Consider the following 23,814-nt stretch of genomic DNA (forward strand, 5'->3'; position numbering starts at 1 on the left):
AACACAACAATATTATTAATGTTACAAAATAGAGTTTTTATTTGCTATTAATAAAATGAACTTGATAATTAGTTGTGGTCATTTCTAATACTAATAATAAATATGTTTGTTTCATATTTAGAAGGTATTCACGGTATCAATGGTTGAAATTCAAAATAATGGTTTAAAAAACGGTCACTAATTTGATAACTCAATTGAGAAGATTCGTTTTGATTAATAACACAGTCAAAATGGATGTGCGATACATACAAGTGATGAGAATAACGAATATTGTCATGAAAATAGAACATAATAAAAAGCACTCGGAAGCTCTTTAATATGTGCACAAAAGAAGAAAATAGGATGTTGTCTAAACAACAAATGTCATCTTCCGCGAGTCTTCCGCTTCTTGATCGGAAAGATGGTGATTTTCCTCCTAGATGTATTCATAGGCGCTGGCTGTATTAACGGCATGACAACTCGATCATCATCATCATCATCATTGTCATCATCATCTCCATCTTCCATCCCTTGTGTTAGTGGCTTGAGCTCAAATGCACCCCTTGTTAAACCTCTAGCAACCTGATGCATCAAAGTAGTCCCCATCGAAACAGTAGCATGTAACATAATCTAATTGAAATAAGGAATAAAAGAGCCGGAGATTTAACCATCACAAGATAGCCCAGTGGTTAGGGCCCTGAGTTCCTTGCAAGAGGTCTCAGGTTTGAATCCTGTCTAGGACGAGTATTTTGTGGTGGCCATGGAAGGGTTGAAAACAGCCAGGGAGTAATCCTGCTGGGCTGCGTACATCAGAGTATGGGGTCGGATTACTCGCCCTCCCGGGTAGCCCGAACAGGAAAATCCTTCTGCCTTTTACCTTAATAATATTTCTCGTTTTGAATATGCATATAGTGCTGATACATACCTTGAGCAGAATCCATACTTTATAAGAGCTGCTGAGTGTTGCTAATCTTGTTCGTTTACCAGATGTCAGGTAACTACACATGTACCGATCTACCCTAAGAATGAACTTTGGCCAAGATTTCGGTTTTCCAGGATCTGCTCGGTCCATCGACGCCTGGGAAAAAAGTAAAAGTGTATGAATACTTCAACCAAGTTTTTAGCAGATTAGAGTAGAGATAATCGTATGCACTTGAATGAATTACTGACAAGAAATCGGCAAATTTGGTGTTCGATTTTAGAAAATGAGGTCTCTAATGCTTCTACTCTTCCAGTAGCATGGCAACACGAGCACGGTTCACTGATCATAAATGTCACACTAGGTCGCACCTGTTAAGATTCCGATTAGATTATCTAAAACAGTAATTGTACATTAGATACTAAAATCAGACACCATCTCGAGTCTTGTTTCAACAAATAATTTTGGTCTCAAGTCTTAAACTTTTTCTATATGAACAGATATCATACCCTTCTTCTGGTGATCTCCATCAATCCATGCCTAGAAAGTTCAGAGACTTTGACCATTGACCGATCCCTGACAACTGCCTTTTTAACTTCTTCGTAGACCAGTCGCTTATTTGCTGAATAAAAAACATCATTGAAATAGACTAAATGAAAATGTAACTTATTGGTATTCTAGACCATCTTACAAAGGTAAAAAGGTCATGGTTATAAAAAAAAAAATTTTAAAAAAAAGAAAAGAAAAGAAAAAAGAAAAGAAAAGATAAGTTTATTTAAGAAACTGAAGTAAACAAACAGGTACAGACTTACAATCATCATGCATATCAATGAAATCAACTACAATAATCCCACCGATATCTCTTAGTCGTATCTCCCTAGCAATCTGAAATCAATTGACAGTTGGCACCTGTTATTTACTAATTTGCATGAATCTAAACCAGAAATGATGATTCATTAATCTTTAACAAACCTGTTTAGCAGCTGCAAGATTGACTTCTAAGATCGCCTTCTCCTGTGAAGTCCCGTTACCAAGCATACATTGGCCTCCATTTACATCAACCGAGACTAAAGCCTCAGTTTGTTCTATCACTAGATAACCTCCATTAGAGAGTGGTACTCTACAACACAAAGTTTAATATTGAAAGATAATCAAATTACAAATACACTGATAATTCAATTTTATAGTCTGATAAAACTTTAGGTTTCCTGAGATGAAAAGAATTTCCATTTTTGGCCCTTTAACAACCATCAGGTGCATGGCATATGACCGACTCTAACAGTTTTTTGTCTCAAGGAATGGCAACACACAACAGTGTTTATATATTATTAGCTGCTTCTCACCTTTTACTAAGCATGTTGTTCAATTCTTCTTCAATATTGTATTCGTCAAATAATGGATTTCTTTTACTGTATAATTCAACTCGATTACATAGATCCGGAGCTATTTCTTGAAGATAACTTGTAACCTGACCATAAATCCCAAAATTTACAAAAGCATTAAATAAATTATGTAACAACACATTATGTATTAGTCTTATTTACTAGATGCTACCTCGTGATATGTCACCGGGGAATCAACTACCATTCTCTGCACCTAAAGACAGCCAACTAAGCACAATTACTATAAAAAACTCAAGAAAATTCAAAATTCCTGTTAAAAGTCAAACATGTTTGACTTTATTACCTTGTCATTAAAAAGGTCTTGGACAACAGAGTGAGTCTGACCCATGGCCCGATGTAGCATAACCGGTACGGCACCCTCGACTCCATCTGCTGCAAGAGCACAAGATTTCGCTTGTTCTATAATACCGTTCCATGTAGAAAGCAAGCCATCCAAATCCTTTTGCAACTCTTCGAGTGTATGGCCCGCAGCAACGGTCCTTACGGTCAAACCAAACCCGGGTGGCTGCAAAGTCTTGGCTATGACCCGCAACCGAGTCCTCTCTAATCCATAAATTTTCTTGGAAATATGTACGCTAGTGTAACGAGTCATCAGAACCTGCATATCACTTACAATTAAAGGTAGTGATATGGGTGGGTCAGGTGGGTCAGGCGGGCCAGAATGGGTTGGCCCACAAACAAATTTTTACCATTCTATAAAAAATTTAATATGCAATTTATACACTAATTTGACTGTTTCCATTTAGTTTGTTTGTGTATTTGACCCAAGTGGGATTAAAAGCACTCCAAGTTGAGACATTTAAGATCAAGAATAACCCAAATTGACCCATTAATAAGGAAAATGAACTAAAGATGACACCTTTACTTAAATTTACACCTTAAAAAGAAACTTTGAATGAAATCTTGATAAGAAAAACGAGTACATAGAACAAATTAAGATCAAGACATACCCAGAATCGGCTCCTTAACTTTGGGAAAGCAGTAAGTGTTGGGCCTTTAGTACCCAATCCTTCTTTAACAACCTGTACAATTATTTTAGTTCCTTTTTGAACAAGGCCCCAATTACTTTCATCCGAATCACTCGCAAATTCGGTTCGCCGATGTAAACGTATCTTGCCATTAACTTTTTCATCATTAAACTCGTCATCCACGTTACGCTCTCCATCGTTTACAAGCATAGTTTGAACTGAATTTTCAATAACATCATGGTCCTTGATGATGTCATTAACTTTTGCTTGTTTTTTTCTTAGCTTACGATGGCTGCGAAATGGAGGAAATATATACGGTTCCCAGTTATGATTTGTATCCATAAGCGAAGGTCTAGAGCACCCGATATTTACAAAAGCGCCACCCATGTGAGGAACAAATTTTGTGACTATTCCTAAATATACACTATCGGATTGCACGTTATCTTTAACTGGTTCTAATAAAATCTCAACCAATTTTTCATCTTCCATAACCGCAATTCTTTGCATGGTACATAACGAAGAGTTAATCAATATAACTTTACTAATAGATTCGTGCACGTCTACCTTACTATCGTTACTTAACAAAAGATTTTCTAGAACTTCTTCAACCTCATCTTCGTTTTCTGTAACATTTCCATTTGATTTGTCACCAAAATTTTCAGTAATTTGTGGATGCTGATTATAAAAATTACCATCCTTTTCAATGTTTCCAATATATGATTCGAACAGCCAAGGTTCCTCGACAGGGTACTCAAGTGGTTTAAAATTCCTATTATTGGAATGAATAACTATATTTTCTTGCTCACGTGTGGCATGAGTCGGAGAGTTGACTTTAGAGTCAACTGAGAGCTCGCCTATATAAGTTGACTTTGGAGTCAACTGAAAACTTTCAAGAATCCAGGGCTCCTCTACAGGCTGGTAATTTCGGCTGAAAAGTCCACAAGAACCGTCATCCTTCTTAATTGTAGACGTAATCTCTTCAGAGTCAAACTTACCTTCAAAGTCAAAATCCAAAGTCAACTGCTTTGAAACCAAAAGGTCACTTTCGTGATCATTCAATACTTTGCCTTTATCTGAAAAGCACTGGAGAAACTTAGAGGTTTCAGCAACATATTAACAAATAAAAACAAAATTTATAAGCACAAAAGGTTGATACCTCTAGATCGAGCAAATGCTTGTCCAAAATTTTTACTAATTAATATTTTCCTACTACTTTTTCGAGCTACTTGTTGTAGTAAAGAAATTTCAGGTCTGAATATCCAAGACACGTCACACAAAGATTGCATAGAACTTTCTAGACCATGAATCTGCTCAAATCAAGACATTGAACAATTTATAATTGCAGAATGCATGGAGTAACAATTTAAAAGTTCAAAATATTATCAACTAATTATCAATTCAGAATCTCAAAAATTTGCAAATGATTATTATATATGTAAGTGACCCATGGTAAATTACCTTTGCTTCTGTGTTCAATAGCTTGGGATATTTTGTAGCATTAATGAACATGACCAACCCAGGTGTGGACCATCAGACGACAAACTAGGTAATTCGGTAATTTCTTATAGAGATTAAAAAATGGTTCCTTTAAAAGATCAAAATGTGCAGAGGTTGCTTAATATATTCAGCTGCACGCGTAACTTCCTAAAGAACAAGTATGAGGGAAAAGCATGAGCACCAGATATACACAGAAAAAAGTTGGACCTTGAAATATGCAGATAAAAAGTGAATGCATGTCAACTCATAAGAATTATCACAATATGAAATATTGAAGGATCAATTATTCTTGATTATACGTGAAGACAAACTTATGCAACTTTTAAGCTTTGACAGACAATCACAAAACTTCATGTATGTCCAATGCTAAAATCAACATAGAAAATCATCAAGATTGACCAACTTCAATATGCAAAGTTCACATGGATTTCCCTTCTGGATTCTGATATGCAACAGGTTACTTTACAGCTATAAAATTTACATGAACTTTTATATTTGAAAGACTATGTGCTAATTCTTTGTAACAGGTCCCATAAATTGAATAAAAACCATGGTAAAGTTGTAACTATAAAATGACTGAACCCTTTAATTAACAAAGGCGAAGCAGAGTCATTCATAATTTTATCAATAAAGGTTACCCTTTTACGAATGAAAGATACAGATAAACAAATTCTTGGATCACCCATGATAGTAAATTGAATAGACAAGACTATGAAGTTAAGCTACGCATTATAACAAACAGTTGGTGTACAAACCAAAACTACCCAACTGAAGCCAATGAAGAAAAACAAACAGTTGAACGTATTAGCCAAAATGGAACAAAGCTGCCTACAATAACTTTAAAAAATATGAGAAAAAATTGTAATACAATACTGTTGCACAAAATGAAACGTGGCAACTCAACGTCTACATAATTAAAAAAAAATGAGAAATGTTAAAGAGAGCGTACCGAGGTGGAGTATTGTAAACGGCAGTTGAAGAGCGAAGTACGTAACGAAGTAGAACCAGCAGATAGAAGGAAAACGGCTAGCTTTGCTATGCTATGATGTTTTTTTTTTTTATTTTTTAGTCTGCAAAGATAAGGAAGACGGAACTGTGAAAAGTGTCAATTTCTTTTAGTACTCCGTCACATTTATCCGAGGGAGATATATTTTGGCTTCAATTTTAAATATATATTCATCAAATAAAATTACAGTCTCAGTCCTAAAAATGTTATCCTAACAATTTTTATTGACCCAGTTATATTAAGATATATACAACTATAAATAACCGAGAGTAACAATGAAAGGCAAATTTAGTAAATCGGTGTTGTTAAAATGTTCACCTTGTTCTTTGTACAATTGATCAAAAAGATCAATGAACAATGGCTCAATCGGTCACCCTTACTTTTGGAGTCGGGGCTCTATGTGGGGAATTTGAGAAGTTGGCGCATGTTCAAGTCTCGTGGAGAACAAGTATTTTACCTTTGACTTACGATTTGTAATCAACCTCTCTGCATATCTGAGCCCGTTTGAAGCAGTATCAACATGCTTGTAGATCTAATCACCGAATACGGTAGGTACTATACTTGCCACTCATAGTAAGCCTTTAGGATAGACTCGTACCTGTCACTCAAGAGGTATTCGGTAAAGGAACTCTTACAATTTACAAAGCGTGTTTAGTGGGTTGCTAAATGCACCACGGGGTTTGGTGTCACTATCGGTCTACACCAGGGACGGAGCCATATGCATTGTTATGGGTGCACATGACCCCCTTCAATGTTTGGTAGAATAATGTTTTCATGTACACTTGATTCAATATATATTAGTTATAGAGCTTTTATCTTAACTTCATTGTAGCGTAAGAGGCAGTCAGGCAGATTATCAAAAATCACTTTAGTGTGGATATATACGCCCCAAGTTCAAGTCTTCTCCCTAGTGTATTATTTTTCTTTTTGTTGAAGAATGTCAATGAGGCCAACTTTGTTGTCTCATTCCATTCAATTCTTTAGTTGTTTTTTCCCCTGTCCTTTTAATAAAATTCAAATTGAATAAGTTCAAGGGTCATCTCATCTATAAATTAACCTTTGTCTGTTGAAAAAAGAAAAAAAAAATTATCTATAAATTAACCAATAAATACAATTGTAGCATAATACATTAATACCTTACTAACATGACAAACAATGTATTTCTAAAGTTTACGCTTTGAAAACAAAATATCCGAGATGTCATTATAGTTGTACAATGTACTCTAGATCAGCTATATATTATTCACGTATTCCTTTCCTAATTTATCATATAAAAGTGTACTGATTTTTTACACATAAGCTCGAAATATAGTGACACCATCAGTTATAATTTCCAGCTTCGCCGTTGACTCTACACGTTATTGACAATTGACCAAACAGCATAGTATTGTATCAAATTTCCTCATCATTGTAGACTCCATTCATGTTGGCCAATTTGTCAGAGATTGAACGGATTAAAGCAATAAAATATGTGACTGATGACTTTTATACATTATTACAAATGTATAACTGAACAATAGTAATGAAAATATACCAACATTTATACTCATATTGCAACAGACAGACATATATTGTGATACATGTAATGAATAACGAATGATTAAAGTCAAAAGAAGCAAAAACCAAGGTAGAACTCACTTAGAACAGAAAGCTTAACAGACCCATATCCAAATTTATCTACTACCACATATATTTTTCTTTATTATATATCATATAAAGCACCAAAAAGATTATCATCCACCATCTTATTTGTTTTGCTTGAGCGCTTCAAAACGAGCAGCGAGTGTATCATAATCTGGCAGTTTAGGATGAACTCGCTGACCCTGTTTCCCAGAAGGTGCAGGTGGTGCAGCCCGCTTTGGTGGACCCCGGTTGATTTCACTAAAACGATCATGTTCACGATCCATCTCAATTTCCTCATCATAATCAGACTCTGATTCATCAAACTTAACAGACGGAACTCGAGGTGGTGCACTGTAGGTGTGTCTTCGTGCAGGTCTATCATCTTCTTGACACATCTTGTCGTAATCGATTTCAGGTTGCTCATCATCACAATCCGACTCATCAAACTTAACCCCAGATGCGTTATAGCTGTATCTCCTTTGACCGTTTGATGAACCACGAGACTTTTCAGAACCCTGTCTGATGTCATCATATTTTGAATCATTTATGTATTCATGTGATTGAGTTGTTGACTGGTTTGACTCTTTGTTCGCCAAGTATGCAGCAGCTTCTGCAGCAGCAATTGCCATTTTTGCTGACTCAGCAGCAGCTTCAGCAGCTGATTTTGTGTTGTCAAAATGCATTACATTTTGACCATTTTGACCATTACCTGAGTATCTGATATATAATAGAATAAACAATTGACAACTTAATTATTACTCATATATATCAATTTTCTCTACCCTATTTTCTTCTATTTAAACGGGGTTTACTATTTACCTGCGCGATTGTGAGTTGTTTGGCTGAACAACTTGCTCACTCGTAGACTTAATCGGCATGGTAGAAGCACTCACAAAGGTCTGTGGTCCGTCCTGCAGAAAGAAAAAAAAAAAAACGACTGTATTGATTAAAAAAAAACATGTTTTTTAAGGTCATATATGTTGAATAATAATCAAGACATACAATAGGCTTTTCAGGTTGTTTGAGAAGTTCGGTTTCAGATTCTGTTGTGTCCCAATCAATTTGATATTCTTTCGCTATTTCCTTTAAGACCTTCAACTTCACTTCTCCAGCAGGGGTTCTAACAGAGAGCTTGTCAATAAGCTGCAAAACAAAACGTGATCATATGCTTAACATCTTCAAGTATATAATTATAAATAAATTATAAATATAGAATAAAAATGATCACCATTCGATTTACGCCGCAGTCAGGTCGTAGATCAGTAGCTGCACCGACAAAATCTTTGCCATATTTTTTCTCGAAGATATCTCTAAGTGCAACTAATTCTGGAATTTCAGAACATCTAGGGGCGGCAAAGATTAAACTCGATATCCCTTCTTTCAGATCTGCAGGGCAGTCCCTGTAAGAAATGAACCCAAAACAGTGAGTGGTTGCGTTAACGAAGTCTACATATTAAATAATAAATTTCTTCTATTTTGCAATTAATATATACCTTTGTTTTGCTATGATTGAAAGTCTTTGCACGATCAATTCACAAAAAAGCTCAACAAACTCGTTAGCAGCAAGAATATTCTGCTCCCTCATCACATGCTCAACCTTCACATGATAAAATTTTGCGTTAGTTATACAGAAAATAACAGTCAACTTCCAAAGTAATTTACCAAGATTCCATTTTACCTAAATTTACAACATCACATTTATAAAACTTTGTATTCCCAAAAGGAAAGAATTGTCATTCAGTCAATCAAAGTTCACATGGTTTATCACAAAAAATAAGCATTAGTTTATTCACCAAGTTTCCATTTCTACATATCTTTACAACAATTACTAAATCACACAATTTTGAATTCCCAAAAGGATAAAGCAGTCGTTCAGCTAATTAAATTCACATTATAATCATGAAATTCATGAGTACTCAACTACCAATACATAAAAACCAAATGTAACATGAAATCCACCATTTCTAATACTAGTAACTGTTCCGTCAATGAATTAAGTAAAAGGTGAATAACAAATATAAAAACTTAATAAAAAAACAAACCCTAATTCGAGCGGTAGCATCTTGACCAGACTGAAGTAACAAAGCAATATCACGCCTCATTTGTCTGATGACCACCTGTCTTTTATTCCTCAAGAGCTTTATCCGAGCTACCGCTAGCTTAGCAGCTGTTTTACTGAAATTTCACATTCAAATAGTTAGGGCTCAAAACTTGTAAAAACTAATTTCGAAAATTTAAAGTAGAAAATGAAGATCTGAGTATCTGACCATTTGGAATTGTTGAAGCGATTGAAGAAGAGTGCTTTTGTGATGTTAGCTGCTTTCTTCCAATGGCTTTTAGCTGCCATACTGCTGCTGCTCATTTTTGCAATGTTAACAATGGAGATGAGTGTGTTTTTGTGTGACTGTGTGAGAGAGAATAGATGATGGGTTTTTATTGGGGTTTTATGTGTAACGGTCGAGAAGAAATGAATGGGAAAAGTAAAATTTTTTATTAATTAAAAAAATAGAAAACGGAAATTAAAGGAACGTGGCGTGGTGTGATGGGGCCCACTGTCTGGTATTGATTGGTGTCGACAGGAAAAGAAAACGGATCTTTTTGTATGAGTTTTGGATTTCTTACCATTGAAGCTTTTTGCATTGCAAAGCTTTTTTTAAGAAAAAATAAAAATTAAAAATAAAAATTTCGGTATAGTTATTACGGAGTAATAGTATTATACTCTACTAGACACTATTTGTATTTTTTGTGTTATCGTATAGTTCACTTTTTTATTTATAAAAACAAAAATAGGGTTTAGTATTTTTATTTTCAGACATGTAAAATTAAATATAGATAAAAAGTAAATAGTAAAATTGTAAATTTAATATTCAATATAAAATATAATATGAAAATATGATGATGAAATTGTATGTTTTTATCAAATATACATGAGATGGATGGAATACATATAATTTTGTGTGAACTGATATTTATGTAAAAGTTACTTGTTTTTTCAATTTTTTTTCTGAAACGCAAACTCACCCCCCATCTAATACTAACATGAATATATACACCACGAAATGTTCTAAGCAACATTCGAACCCTCAACTTCAAGGTAGAGTCTTGAGTGAGATTTATATCACAAATTACACGAAGTCAAAAGTTTAAGCTCTTGCACCTACAAATAACACTTGCTAAATGAGTTCGATATGCTGTGTGTTAGAGATTAATGGTATGCGGAAGCAAGGATTGCAAACAATGATTAACAATAAAATTGGTAACATAAAAAATAAAGAACACAAACGATTTACGTGGAAACCCCCAACTTAATGAGAGGAAAAACCACGGGCAACGACCACGAATAATTCACTATATTCAAACGATTACAATACTTCACCGGTGTATAGGCCGTATGAAGGAAATAGCAAAACCGAATTTAGCTCAGAAAAATATCGAATGCAGAAAATATGTGAATCATAAAAATTATGGGATTGGAGCATGTATTTAAATACATGAAGGTAGCATGCGTATGATCAGATAACCACAAGGGTTTTCCTCCATCGAATTGGACTCCTAATTGTATTTGCATTAGGAGAGCTTTACTTGGACTCCTAATTGTATTTTCATTAGGAGATCTTTACACAGCCCAACCCACTTGTCCAATTACTTTTGGGGCACGTATCCAACAATCTCCACCTTGAACCAAAAGTTATTGTAGTCGTTGCCGCACCCCGAAGGGTATTAAACACCAATGATCCCGACTAAGTTCAAACAATGGTTGAACTTAGACGGTGGAAGTACCTTTGTTAACATGTCGACCGGGTTGTCATTAGTGTGTACTTTACCAACGGTAACTTCTCCTTTCTCTACAATGTCGCGAACAAAGTGATGTCTAACCTCAATATGTTTGGTTTTAGAGTGGAGCTTGTTGTTTTTGGTTAGATGAACAGCACTTTGATTGTCACAATACACAACGAGTACGTCTTATGACAAGCCTAGTTCATTCACCATGCCACGAAGCCATATAGCTTCTTTAACACCTTCGGTGGTAGATATATATTCCGCTTCAGTGGTTGACAATGCGGTTATAGCTTGTAAAGAAGAGTACCAACTAATAGCAGCGCCACAATGAGAAAATATGTATGAGGAGAGGCTTTTTCGTTTATCCAGGTCATCACCATAATCCGAATCAACATATCCCTTGACACCATTTTGACTAGTTCGATCCTTCTCGAATGATAATCCCAGAGAACTTGACCCCTTTAAGTAACGAAATATCTATTTTACAGCTTCCGAGTGAGTCTTGCCCGGGTTGTGCATGTATTGGCTTACAATGCTTACGGCATAAGCGAGGTCGGGTCGTGTACAAACCATGGCGTACATTAAACTACCAACCGCACTAGAATATGGAATAAGAGACATGCGCTCCTTATCTTCATTAGATGTAGGACACTGATCAGAAGATAATTTGAAGTGAGGTGCGATCGGTGTGAGCACGGGTTTACAGTTTCCCATGTTGAATCTAGTGAACACTTTGTTGATATAATCAGTTTGAGATAAGGTGAGTTTGCCCGCAATACGGTCTCGGCGTATCTCCATTCCTAATATGCGCTTAGCAGGACCTAAGTCCTTCATGTCGAATTCACTACTTAGTAGGTCCTTTAATTCCCTGATTTGTGTAGTGCTTGGAGCAGCAAGGAGCATGTCATCTACATAAAGTATGAGATAGATGTATGCCCCATCAGGCCATTTATGAAAATAAACACATTCATCATATTTACACCGTTCATATATGTGGCTTATTATGTGAAATGTCCCGTTCTTATTGATTAAAAACGTTCCATATTAATTGATTTCGTTACGAGGTTTTGACCTCTATATGAGACGTTTTTCAAAGACTGCATTCATTTTTAAATAAACCATAACCTTTATTTCATCAATAAAGGTTTAAAAAGCTTTACGTAGATTATCAAATAATGATAATCTAAAATATCCTGTTTACACATGACCATTACATAATGGTTTACAATACAAATATGTTACAACAAAATAAGTTTCTTGAATGCAGTTTTTACACAATATCATACAAGCATGGACTCCAAATCTTGTCCTTATTTAAGTATGCGACAGCGGAAGCTCTTAATAATCACCTGAGAATAAACATGCTTAAAACGTCAACAAAAATGTTGGTGAGTTATAGGTTTAACCTATATATATCAAATCGTAACAATAGACCACAAGATTTCATATTTCAATACACATCCCATACATAGAGATAAAAATCATTCATATGGTGAACACCTGGTAACCGACAATAACAAGATGCATATATAAGAATATCCCCATCATTCCGGGACACCCTTCGGATATGATATAAATTTCGAAGTACTAAAGCATCCGGTACTTTGGATGGGGTTTGTTAGGCCCAATAGATCTATCTTTAGGATTCGCGTCAATTAGGGTGTCTGTTCCCTAATTCTTAGATTACCAGACTTAATAAAAAGGGGCATATTCGATTTCGATAATTCAACCATAGAATGTAGTTTCACGTACTTGTGTCTATTTTGTAAATCATTTATAAAACCTGCATGTATTCTCATCCCAAAAATATTAGATTTTAAAAGTGGGACTATAACTCACTTTCACAGATTTTTACTTCGTCGGGAAGTAAGACTTGGCCACTGGTTGATTCACGAACCTATAACAATATATACATATATATCAAAGTATGTTCAAAATATATTTACAACACTTTTAATATATTTTGATGTTTTAAGTTTATTAAGTCAGCTGTCCTCGTTAGTAACCTACAACTAGTTGTCCACAGTTAGATGTACAGAAATAAATCGATAAATATTATCTTGAATCAATCCACGACCCAGTGTATACGTATCTCAGTATTGATCACAACTCAAACTATATATATTTTGGAATCAACCTCAACCCTGTATAGCTAACTCCAACATTCACATATAGAGTGTCTATGGTTGTTCCGAAATATATATAGATGTGTCGACATGATAGGTCGAAACATTGTATACGTGTCTATGGTATCTCAAGATTACATAATATATAATACAAGTTGATTAAGTTATGGTTGGAATAGATTTGTTACCAATTTTCACGTAGCTAAAATGAGAAAAATTATCCAATCTTGTTTTACCCATAACTTCTTCATTTTAAATCCGTTTTGAGTGAATCAAATTGCTATGGTTTCATATTGAACTCTATTTTATGAATCTAAACAAAAAAAATATAGGTTTCTAGTCGGAAAAATAAGTTACAAGTCGTTTTTGTAAAGGTAGTCATTTCAGTCGAAAGAACGACGTCTAGATGACCATTTTAGAAAACATACTTCCACTTTGAGTTTAACCATAATTTTTGGATATAGTTTCATGTTCATAATAAAAATCATTTTCTCAGAATAACAACTTTTAAATCAAAGTTTATCATAGTTTTTAATTAACTAACCCAAAACAGCCCGCGGTGTTACTACGACGGCGTAAATCCGGTTTTACGGTGTTTTTCGTGTTTCCAGGTTTTAAATCATTAAGTTAGCATATCATATAGATATATAACATGTGTTTAGTTGATTTTAAAAGTCAAGTTAGAAGGATTAACTTTTGTTTGCGAACAAGTTTAGAATTAACTAAACTATGTTCTAGTGATTACAAGTTTAAACCTTCGAATAAGATAGCTTTATATGTATGAATCGAATGATGTTATGAACATCATTACTACCTTAAGTTCCTTGGATGAACCTACTGGAAAAGAGAAAAATGGATCTAGCTTCAATGGATCCTTGGATGGCTCAAAGTTCTTGAAGCAAAATCATGACACGAAAACAAGTTCAAGTAAGATCATCACTTGAAATAAGATTGTTATAGTTATAGAAATTGAACCAAAGTTTGAATATGATTATTACCTTGTATTAGAATGATAACCTACTGTAAGAAACAAAGATTTCTTGAGGTTGGATGATCACCTTACAAGATTGGAAGTGAGCTAGCAAACTTGAAAGTATTCTTGATTTTATGAAACTAGAACTTTTGGAATTTATGAAGAACACTTAGAACTTGAAGATAGAACTTGAGAGAGTTCAATTAGATGAAGAAAATTGAAGAATGAAAGTGTTTGTAGGTGTTTTTGGTCGTTGGTGTATGGATTAGATATAAAGGATATGTAATTTTGTTTTCATGTAAATAAGTCATGAATGATTACTCATATTTTTGTAATCTTATGAGATATTTCATGCTAGTTGCCAAATGATGGTTCCCACATGTGTTAGGTGACTCACATGGGCTGCTAAGAGCTGATCATTGGAGTGTATATACCAATAGTACATACATCTAAAAGCTGTGTATTGTACGAGTACGAATACGGGTGCATACGAGTAGAATTGTTGATGAAACTGAACGAGAATGTAATTGTAAGCATTTTTGTTAAGTAGAAGTATTTTGATAAGTGTATTGAAGTCTTTCAAAAGTGTATAAATACATATTAAAACACTACATGTATATACATTTTAACTGAGTCGTTAAGTCATCGTTAGTCGTTACATGTAAGTGTTGTTTTGAAACCTTTAGGTTAACGATCTTGTTAAATGTTGTTAACCCAATGTTTATAATATCAAAAGAGATTTTAAATTATTATATTATCATGATATTATGATGTACGAATATCTCTTAATATGATATATATACATTAAATGTCGTTACAACGATAAACGTTACATATATGTCTCGTTTCAAAATCATTAAGTTAGTAGTCTTGTTTTTACATATGTAGTTCATTGTTAATATAATTAATGATATGTTTACTTATCATAATATCATGTTAACTATATATATAACCATATATATGTCATCATATAGTTTTTTTACAAGTTTTAACGTTCGTGAATCACCGGTCAACTTGGGTGGTCAATTGTCTATATGAAACCTATTTCAATTAATCAAGTCTTAACAAGTTTGATTGCTTAACATGTTGGAAACATTTAATCATGTAAACATCAATCTCAATTAATATATATAAACATGGAAAAGTTCGGGTCACTACAGTACCTACCCGTTAAATAAATTTCGTCCCGAAATTTTAAGCTGTTGAAGGTGTTGACGAATCTTCTGGAAATAGATGCGGGTATTTCTTCTTCATCTGATCTTCACGCTCCCAGGTGAACTCGGGTCCTCTACGAGCATTCCATCGAACCTTAACAATTGGTATCTTGTTTTGCTTAAGTCTTTTAACCTCACGATCCATTATTTCGACGGGTTCTTCGATGAATTGGAGTTTTTCGTTGATTTGGATTTCATCTAACGGAATAGTGAGATCTTCTTTAGCAAAACATTTCTTCAAATTCGAGACGTGGAAAGTGTTATGTACAGCCGCGAGTTGTTGAGGTAACTCAAGTCGGTAAGCTACTGGTCCGACACGATCAATAATCTTGAATGGTCCAATATACCTTGGATTTAATTTCCCTCGTTTACCAAATCGAACAACGCCTTTCCAAGGTGCAACTTTAAGCATGACCATCTCTCCAATTTCAAATTCTATATCTTTTCTTTTAATGTCAGCGTAGCTCTTTTGTCGACTTTGGGCGGTTTTCAATCGTTGTTGAATTTGGATGATCTTCTCGGTAGTTTCTTGTATAATCTCCGGACCCGTAATCTGTCTATCCCCCACTTCACTCCAACAAATTGGAGACCTGCACTTTCTACCATAAAGTGCTTCAAACGGCGCCATCTCAATGCTTGAATGGTAGCTGTTGTTGTAGGAAAATTCTGCTAACGGTAGATGTCGATCCCAACTGTTTCCGAAATCAATAACACATGCTCGTAGCATGTCTTCAAGCGTTTGTATCGTCCTTTCGCTCTGCCCATCAGTTTGTGGATGATAGGCAGTACTCATGTCTAGACGAGTTCCTAATGCTTGCTGTAATGTCTGCCAGAATCTTGAAATAAATCTACCATCCCTATCAGAGATAATAGAGATTGGTATTCCATGTCTGGAGACGACTTCCTTCAAATACAGTCGTGCTAACTTCTCCATCTTGTCATCTTATCTTATTGGTAGGAAGTGTGCTGATTTGGTGAGACGATCAACTATTACCCAAATAGTATCAAAACCACTTGCAGTCCTTGGCAATTTAGTGATGAAATCCATGGTAATGTTTTCCCATTTCCATTCCGGGATTTCGGGTTGTTGAAGTAGACCTGATGGTTTCTGATGCTCAGCTTTGACCTTAGAACACGTCAAACATTCTCCTACGTATTTAGCAACATCGGCTTTCATACCCGGCCACCAAAAATGTTTCTTGAGATCCTTGTACATCTTCCCCGTTCCAGGATGTATTGAGTATCTGGTTTTATGAGCTTCTCTAAGTACCATTTCTCTCATATCTCCAAATTTTGGTACCCAAATCCTTTCAGCCCTATACCGGGTTTCGTCTTCCCGAATATTAAGATGCTTCTCCGATCCTTTGGGTATTTCATCCTTTAAATTTCCCTCTTTTAAAACTCCTTGTTGCGCCTCCTTTATTTGAGTAGTAAGGTTATTATGAATCATTATATTCATAGATTTTACTCGAATGGGTTCTCTGTCCTTCCTGCTCAAGGCATCGGCTACCACATTTGCCTTCCCCGGGTGGTAACGAATCTCAAAGTCATAATCATTCAACAATTCAATCCACCTACGCTGCCTCATATTCAGTTGTTTCTGATTAAATATGTGTTGAAGACTTTTGTGGTCGGTATATATAATACTTTTGACCCCATATAAGTAGTGCCTCCAAGTCTTTAATGCAAAAACAACCGCGCCTAATTCCAAATCATGCGTCGTATAATTTTGTTCGTGAATCTTCAATTGTCTAGACGCATAAGCAATCACCTTCGTTCGTTGCATTAATACACAACCGAGACCTTGCTTTGATGCGTCACAATAAATCACAAAATCATCATTCCCTTCAGGCAATGACAATATAGGTGCCGTAGTTAGCTTTTTCTTCAATAACTGAAACGCTTTCTCTTGTTCATCATTCCATTCAAATTTCTTCCCTTTATGCGTTAATGCAGTCAAGGGTTTTGCTATTCTGGAAAAGTCTTGGATGAACCTTCTGTAGTAACCAGCTAGTCCTAAAAACTGGCGTATGTGTTTCGGAGTTTTCGGGGTTTCCCACTTTTCAACAGTTTCTATCTTTGCCGGATCCACCTTAATACCTTCTTTGTTCACTATGTGACCGAGGAATTGAACTTCTTCCAACCAAAATGCACACTTTGAAAACTTAGCGTACAATTCTTCCTTCCTCAATACTTCTAACACCTTTCTCAAATGTTCACCGTGTTCTTGGTCATTCTTTGAGTAAATAAGTATGTCATCAATGAAAACAATGACAAACTTGTCAAGGTATGGTCCACACACTCGGTTCATAAGGTCCATGAACACAGCTGGTGCATTAGTTAAACCAAACGGCATGACCATAAACTCGTAATGACCGTAACGTGTTCTGAAAGCAGTCTTTGGAATATCATCTTCTTTCACCCGCATTTGATGATACCCAGAACGTAAGTCAATCTTTGAATAAACAGACGAGCCTTGTAGTTGATCAAATAAGTCGTCGATTCTCGGTAGTGGGTAGCGGTTCTTGATGGTAAGTTTGTTCAACTCTCGGTAGTCGATACACAACCTGAATGTACCATCTTTCTTCTTGACAAACAAAACAGGAGCTCCCCACGGTGATGTGCTTGGTCGAATGAAACCACGCTCTAAAAGTTCTTGTAATTGGCTTTGCAGTTCTTTCATCTCGCTAGGTGCAAGTCTGTAAGGAGCACGAGCTATTGGTGCAGCTCCTGGTACAAGATCTATTTGAAATTCAACGGATCGATGTGGGGGTAATCCCGGTAATTCTTTCGGAAATACATCGGGAAATTCTTTTGCAATGGGAACATCATTGATGCTCTTTTCTTCAGTTTGTACTTTCTCGACGTGTGCTAGAACAGCATAGCAACCTTTTCTTATTAGTTTTTGTGCCTTCAAATTACTAATAAGATGTAGCTTCGTGTTGCCCTTTTCTCCGTACACCATTAAGGGTTTTCCTTTTTCTCGTATAATACGAATTGCATTTTTGTAACAAACGATCTCCGCTTTCACTTCTTTCAACCAGTCCATACCGATTATCACATCAAAACTCCCTAACTCTACTGGTATCAAATCAATCTTAAATGTTTCGCTAACCAGTTTAATTTCTCGATTCCGACATATATTATCTGCTGAAATTAATTTACCATTTGCTAATTCGAGTAAAAATTTACTATCCAAAGGCGTCAATGGACAACTTAATTTAGCACAAAAATCTCTACTCATATAGCTTCTATCCGCACCCGAATCAAATAAAACGTAAGCAGATTTATTGTCAATAAGAAACGTACCCGTAACAAGCTCCGGGTCTTCCTGTGCCTCTACCGCATTAATATTGAAAACTCTTCCACGGCCTTGTCCATTCGTGTTCTCCTGGTTCGGGCAATTTCTAATAATGTGGCCTGGTTTTCCACATTTATAACAAACTACATTGGCATAACTTGCTCCGACACTACTTGCTCCGCCATTACTCGTTCCGACACCATTTGTTCCTTTCGTTCTATTAACCCCTGGTCCGTAGACCTCACACTTCGCCGCGCTATGACCATTTCTTTTACACTTGTTGCAAAATTTGGTGCAGAACCCCGAGTGATTCTTTTCACACCTTTGGCATAGTTGCTTCTGATTGTTGTTGTTGTTGCGGTTATTATTGTTGTTGGGATGATTGTTGTAGTTGCTGTTGTTGTTGTTGTTGTTGTTGTTGTTGGGCCGTTTGTTGTAGTTGCGATTGATGTTGCGATTGTTGGGATAATTGTTGCGATTATTGTTGTAATTGCTGTTGTTGTTGTATTGGTGATTCTTATCACCGTTTTCCTCCCACTTTCTTTTGACTTGCTTCACATTGGCCTCTTCAGCAGTCTGTTCTTTAATTCTTTCTTCAATCTGGTTCACTAGTTTGTGAGCCATTCTACATGCCTGTTGTATGGAGGCGGGCTCGTGTGAACTTATATCTTCTTGGATTCTTTCCGGTAATCCTTTCACAAATGCGTCGATCTTCTCTTCCTCATCTTCGAATGCTCCCGGACACAATAGGCACAATTCTGTGAATCGTCTTTCGTACGTGGTAATATCAAATCCTTGGGTTCGTAACCCTCTAAGTTCTGTCTTGAGCTTATTGACCTCGGTTCTGGGACGGTACTTCTCGTTCATCAAGTGCTTGAATGCTGACCACGGTAGTGCGTACGCATCATCTTGTCCCACTTGCTCTAGATAGGTATTCCACCATGTTAACGCAGAACCTGTGAAGGTATGCGTAGCGTACTTCACTTTGTCCTCTTCAGTACACTTACTTATGGCAAACACCGATTCAACCTTCTCGGTCCACCGTTTCAATCCGATCGGTCCTTCGGTTCCATCAAATTCCAAAGGTTTGCAGGCAGTGAATTCTTTGTAGGTGCATCCTACACGATTTCCTGTACTGCTAGATCCAAGGTTATTGTTGGTATGTAGCGCAGCCTGTACTGCGGCTATGTTTGAAGCTAGAAAAGTACGGAATTCCTCTTCATTCATATTCACGGTGTGTCGAGTAGTCGGTGCCATTTCCTTCAAAATAGTTAAATGGAACAAGTTAATCATACAGAATATTAAGAGTAGTTAATAGTATTTCGTAGCATAATATGAACTCATTTATAAAAGCTTTTTCTTCATATTAGCGTTTTATAAGTTTAAATTCGGGTAGTACCTACCCGTTAAGTTCATACTTAGTAGCTAATATACAATTCAACTACTACAATTCTATATGAAAAACTGATTATAATAATATTTCGCGTTCAAACTTTTATACAATATTTTACAAACTTACAATACCGCTTATTTTACATAAAGCATGAAATATAGCACACAATAACTTTGATACAAGATAGTTGTGAAGACAATTCTAGCTAGTACACAAGTCGTTCAGCAAAGGCAATAAAGACACGTAATTCATACGTCCAGAAACAAGTCATGCATTCTGGTTTTACTAGGACTACTTCCCATCCTTGGTCTTGTGCAACATAACCGTTATGGCCGTTGATAAGACAGCGTGTTGTAACGTCATCAAAGGGACGAGGGTTACGTAATGTCCAACAGTCCCGTAATAATCTAAAAACCTCATTTCTTACCCCAATTACCGACTCCGTCACTTGTGGAAACGTTTTGTTTAATAGTTGTAGCCCGATGTTCTTGTTCTCACTTTGGTGAGAAGCGAACATTACTAATCCGTAAGCATAACATGCTTCTTTATGTTGCATGTTAGCCGCTTTTTCTAAATCACGAAGTCCAATATTCGGATATATTGAGTCAAAATAATTTCTTAACCCGTTGCGTAAAATAGCATTTGGGTTCCCCGCAATATATGCGTCAAAGTAAACACATCGTAACTTATGGGTTTCCCAATGTGATATCCCCCATCTTTCAAACGAAAGTCTCTTATAAACCAAGACATTCTTGGAACGTTCTTCGAATGTCTTACAAACTGATCTCGCCTTAAATAGTTGTGCCGAAGAATTCTGGCCGACTCTAGACAAGATTTCATCAATCATGTCTCCGGGTAGGTCTCTTAAAATATTGGGTTGTCTATCCATTTTGTGTTTTTAAACTGTAAAATAGACAAGAGTTAGATTCATAAAAAAAATACTTATTAATACAAGCAATTTTTACATATATCATAAAGCATAAGAACACTATATTCCATATATTACACCACACGAATACAACTATCTTATTCCGACTCGCTCGTTTCTTCTTCTTCGGTTTTGGTTCGTTTTGCCAAGTTTCTAGGGATATATGATGTTCCCCTAATACGAGCCGTCGTTGTCCACATTGGTTTAGAAAAACCTGGTGGTTTAGAGGTTCCCGGGTCATTGTTACAACTTAAGGACTTCGGGGGTTGACGATACATATAAAGTTCATCGGGGTTGGAATTAGATTTCTCTATTTTTATGCCCTTTCCCTTATTATTTTCTTTTGCCTTTTTAAATTCAGTTGGGGTAATTTCTATAACATCATCGGAATTCTCGTCGGAATCCGATTCATCGGAGAATTGGTAATCCTCCCAATATTTTGCTTCCTTGGCGGAAACACCATTGACCATAATTAACTTTGGTCGGTTGGTTGAGGATTTTCTTTTACTTAACCGTTTTATTATTTCCCCCACCGGTTCTATTTCTTCATCCGGTTCCGATTCTTCTTCCGGTTCCGATTCTTCTTCCGGTTCCGACTCTTCTTCCGGTTCCTCTTCGGGAACTTGTGAATCAGTCCACAAATCATTCCAATTTACATTTGACTCTTCATTATTATTAGGTGAGTCAATGGGACTTGTTCTAGAGGTAGACATCTATCACATAATATCAAACACGTTAAGAGATTAATATATCACATAATATTCATATGTTAAAAATATATAGTTTCCAACAAAAATGTTAAGCAATCATTTTTAAAGAAAACACGGTCGAAGTCCAGACTCACTAATGCATCCTAACAAACTCGATAAGACACACTAATGCAAATTTTCTGGTTCTCTAAGACCAACGCTCTGATACCAACTGAAATGTCCCGTTCTTATTGATTAAAAACGTTCCATATTAATTGATTTCGTTACGAGGTTTTGACCTCTATATGAGACGTTTTTCAAAGACTGCATTCATTTTTAAATAAACCATAACCTTTATTTCATCAATAAAGGTTTAAAAAGCTTTACGTAGATTATCAAATAATGATAATCTAAAATATCCTGTTTACACATGACCATTACATAATGGTTTACAATACAAATATGTTACAACAAAATAAGTTTCTTGAATGTAGTTTTTACACAATATCATACAAGCATGGACTCCAAATCTTGTCCTTATTTAAGTATGCGACAGCGGAAGCTCTTAATAATCACCTGAGAATAAACATGCTTAAAACGTCAACAAAAATGTTGGTGAGTTATAGGTTTAACCTATATATATCAAATCGTAACAATAGACCACAAGATTTCATATTTCAATACACATCCCATACATAGAGATAAAAATCATTCATATGGTGAACACCTGGTAACCGACAATAACAAGATGCATATATAAGAATATCCCCATCATTCCGGGACACCCTTCGGATATGATATAAATTTTGAAGTACTAAAGCATCCGGTACTTTGGATGGGGTTTGTTAGGCCCAATAGATCTATCTTTAGGATTCGCGTCAATTAGGGTGTCTGTTCCCTAATTCTTAGATTACCAGACTTAATAAAAAGGGGCATATTCGATTTCGATAATTCAACCATAGAATGTAGTTTCACGTACTTGTGTCTATTTTGTAAATCATTTATAAAACCTGCATGTATTCTCATCCCAAAAATATTAGATTTTAAAAGTGGGACTATAACTCACTTTCACAGATTTTTACTTCGTCGGGAAGTAAGACTTGGCCACTGGTTGATTCACGAACCTATAACAATATATACATATATATCAAAGTATGTTCAAAATATATTTACAACACTTTTAATATATTTTGATGTTTTAAGTTTATTAAGTCAGCTGTCCTCGTTAGTAACTTACAACTAGTTGTCCACAGTTAGATGTACAGAAATAAATCGATAAATATTATCTTGAATCAATCCACGACCCAGTGTATACGTATCTCAGTATTGATCACAACTCAAACTATATATATTTTGGAATCAACCTCAACCCTGTATAGCTAACTCCAACATTCACATATAGAGTGTCTATGGTTGTTCCGAAATATATATAGATGTGTCGACATGATAGGTCGAAACATTGTATACGTGTCTATGGTATCTCAAGATTACATAATATATAATACAAGTTGATTAAGTTATGGTTGGAATAGATTTGTTACCAATTTTCACGTAGCTAAAATGAGAAAAATTATCCAATCTTGTTTTACCCATAACTTCTTTATTTTAAATCCGTTTTGAGTGAATCAAATTGCTATGGTTTCATATTGAACTCTATTTTATGAATATAAACAAAAAAAATATAGGTTTCTAGTCGGAAAAATAAGTTACAAGTCGTTTTTGTAAAGGTAGTCATTTCAGTCGAAAGAACGACGTCTAGATGACCATTTTAGAAAACATACTTCCACTTTGAGTTTAACCATAATTTTTGGATATAGTTTCATGTTCATAATAAAAATAATTTTCTCAGAATAACAACTTTTAAATCAAAGTTTATCATAGTTTTTAATTAACTAACCCAAAACAGCCCGCGGTGTTACTACGACGGCGTAAATCCGGTTTTACGGTGTTTTTCGTGTTTCCAGGTTTTAAATCATTAAGTTAGCATATCATATAGATATAGAACATGTGTTTAG

At 35.5% G+C, this 23,814-nt stretch overlaps 2 protein-coding genes across 4 annotated transcripts; both read right to left on the reverse strand.

Annotated features, from left to right (window-relative positions):
- Nucleotides 1-184: 184 nt before the first annotated feature.
- LOC139896575 (ribonuclease E/G-like protein, chloroplastic) lies at nt 185-5,733 on the reverse strand. Of its 3 annotated transcripts, none has more exons than XM_071879221.1 (12): nt 5,716-5,733; nt 4,426-4,576; nt 3,252-4,342; nt 2,585-2,899; nt 2,453-2,494; nt 2,242-2,366; nt 1,871-2,018; nt 1,711-1,783; nt 1,408-1,520; nt 1,150-1,269; nt 905-1,057; nt 185-561 (listed from the first exon to the last, which is right to left on the reverse strand). In XM_071879221.1, the coding sequence occupies exons 2-12, from the start codon at nt 4,553-4,555 to the stop codon at nt 364-366; spliced, it is 2,508 nt and encodes an 835-aa protein (XP_071735322.1). In that variant the 5' UTR covers nt 4,556-4,576; nt 5,716-5,733; the 3' UTR covers nt 185-363. The 3 variants fall into 3 exon arrangements, with proteins under 3 accessions (XP_071735322.1, XP_071735323.1, XP_071735321.1); XM_071879222.1 differs by lacking the exon at nt 5,716-5,733 and adding an exon at nt 4,728-4,807 and having other exon boundaries at nt 3,252-4,264; XM_071879220.1 differs by lacking the exon at nt 5,716-5,733 and adding an exon at nt 4,728-4,807.
- Nucleotides 5,734-7,383: 1,650 nt separating this feature from the next.
- LOC139896577 (uncharacterized) lies at nt 7,384-9,794 on the reverse strand. Its single transcript, XM_071879223.1, has 7 exons — nt 9,663-9,794; nt 9,438-9,570; nt 8,889-8,992; nt 8,624-8,795; nt 8,398-8,538; nt 8,215-8,306; nt 7,384-8,112 (listed from the first exon to the last, which is right to left on the reverse strand). The coding sequence occupies exons 1-7, from the start codon at nt 9,755-9,757 to the stop codon at nt 7,518-7,520; spliced, it is 1,332 nt and encodes a 443-aa protein (XP_071735324.1). The 5' UTR covers nt 9,758-9,794; the 3' UTR covers nt 7,384-7,517.
- Between the last annotated feature and the right edge of the window lie 14,020 nt (nt 9,795-23,814).

This window comes from Rutidosis leptorrhynchoides, chromosome 3 (genome assembly GCF_046630445.1).
Source record: "Rutidosis leptorrhynchoides isolate AG116_Rl617_1_P2 chromosome 3, CSIRO_AGI_Rlap_v1, whole genome shotgun sequence".
NCBI classification, from domain to species: Eukaryota; Viridiplantae; Streptophyta; class Magnoliopsida; order Asterales; family Asteraceae; genus Rutidosis; species Rutidosis leptorrhynchoides.

Bases quoted from the DNA above. Each gene is read 5' to 3' on its own strand.
- LOC139896577 (XM_071879223.1), bottom strand. From the start codon at position 9,757: ATGAGCAGCAGCAGTATGGCAGCTAAAAGCCATTGGAAGAAAGCAGCT. The intron at 8,993-9,437 runs GTTTGTTTTTTT...TATCATGTGAAG, and splicing joins ATGCTACCGCTCGAATTAGG to GTTGAGCATGTGATGAGGGA. The intron at 8,796-8,888 runs GTATATATTAAT...CATTTCTTACAG, and splicing joins TCAATCATAGCAAAACAAAG to GGACTGCCCTGCAGATCTGA.
- LOC139896575 (XM_071879220.1), bottom strand. From the start codon at position 4,778: ATGTTCATTAATGCTACAAAATATCCCAAGCTATTGAACACAGAAGCA. The intron at 4,343-4,425 runs GTATCAACCTTT...AGTGCTTTTCAG, and splicing joins AGCATTTGCTCGATCTAGAG to ATAAAGGCAAAGTATTGAAT. The intron at 562-904 runs GTATGTATCAGC...TTGATGCATCAG, and splicing joins AAGTATGGATTCTGCTCAAG to GTTGCTAGAGGTTTAACAAG.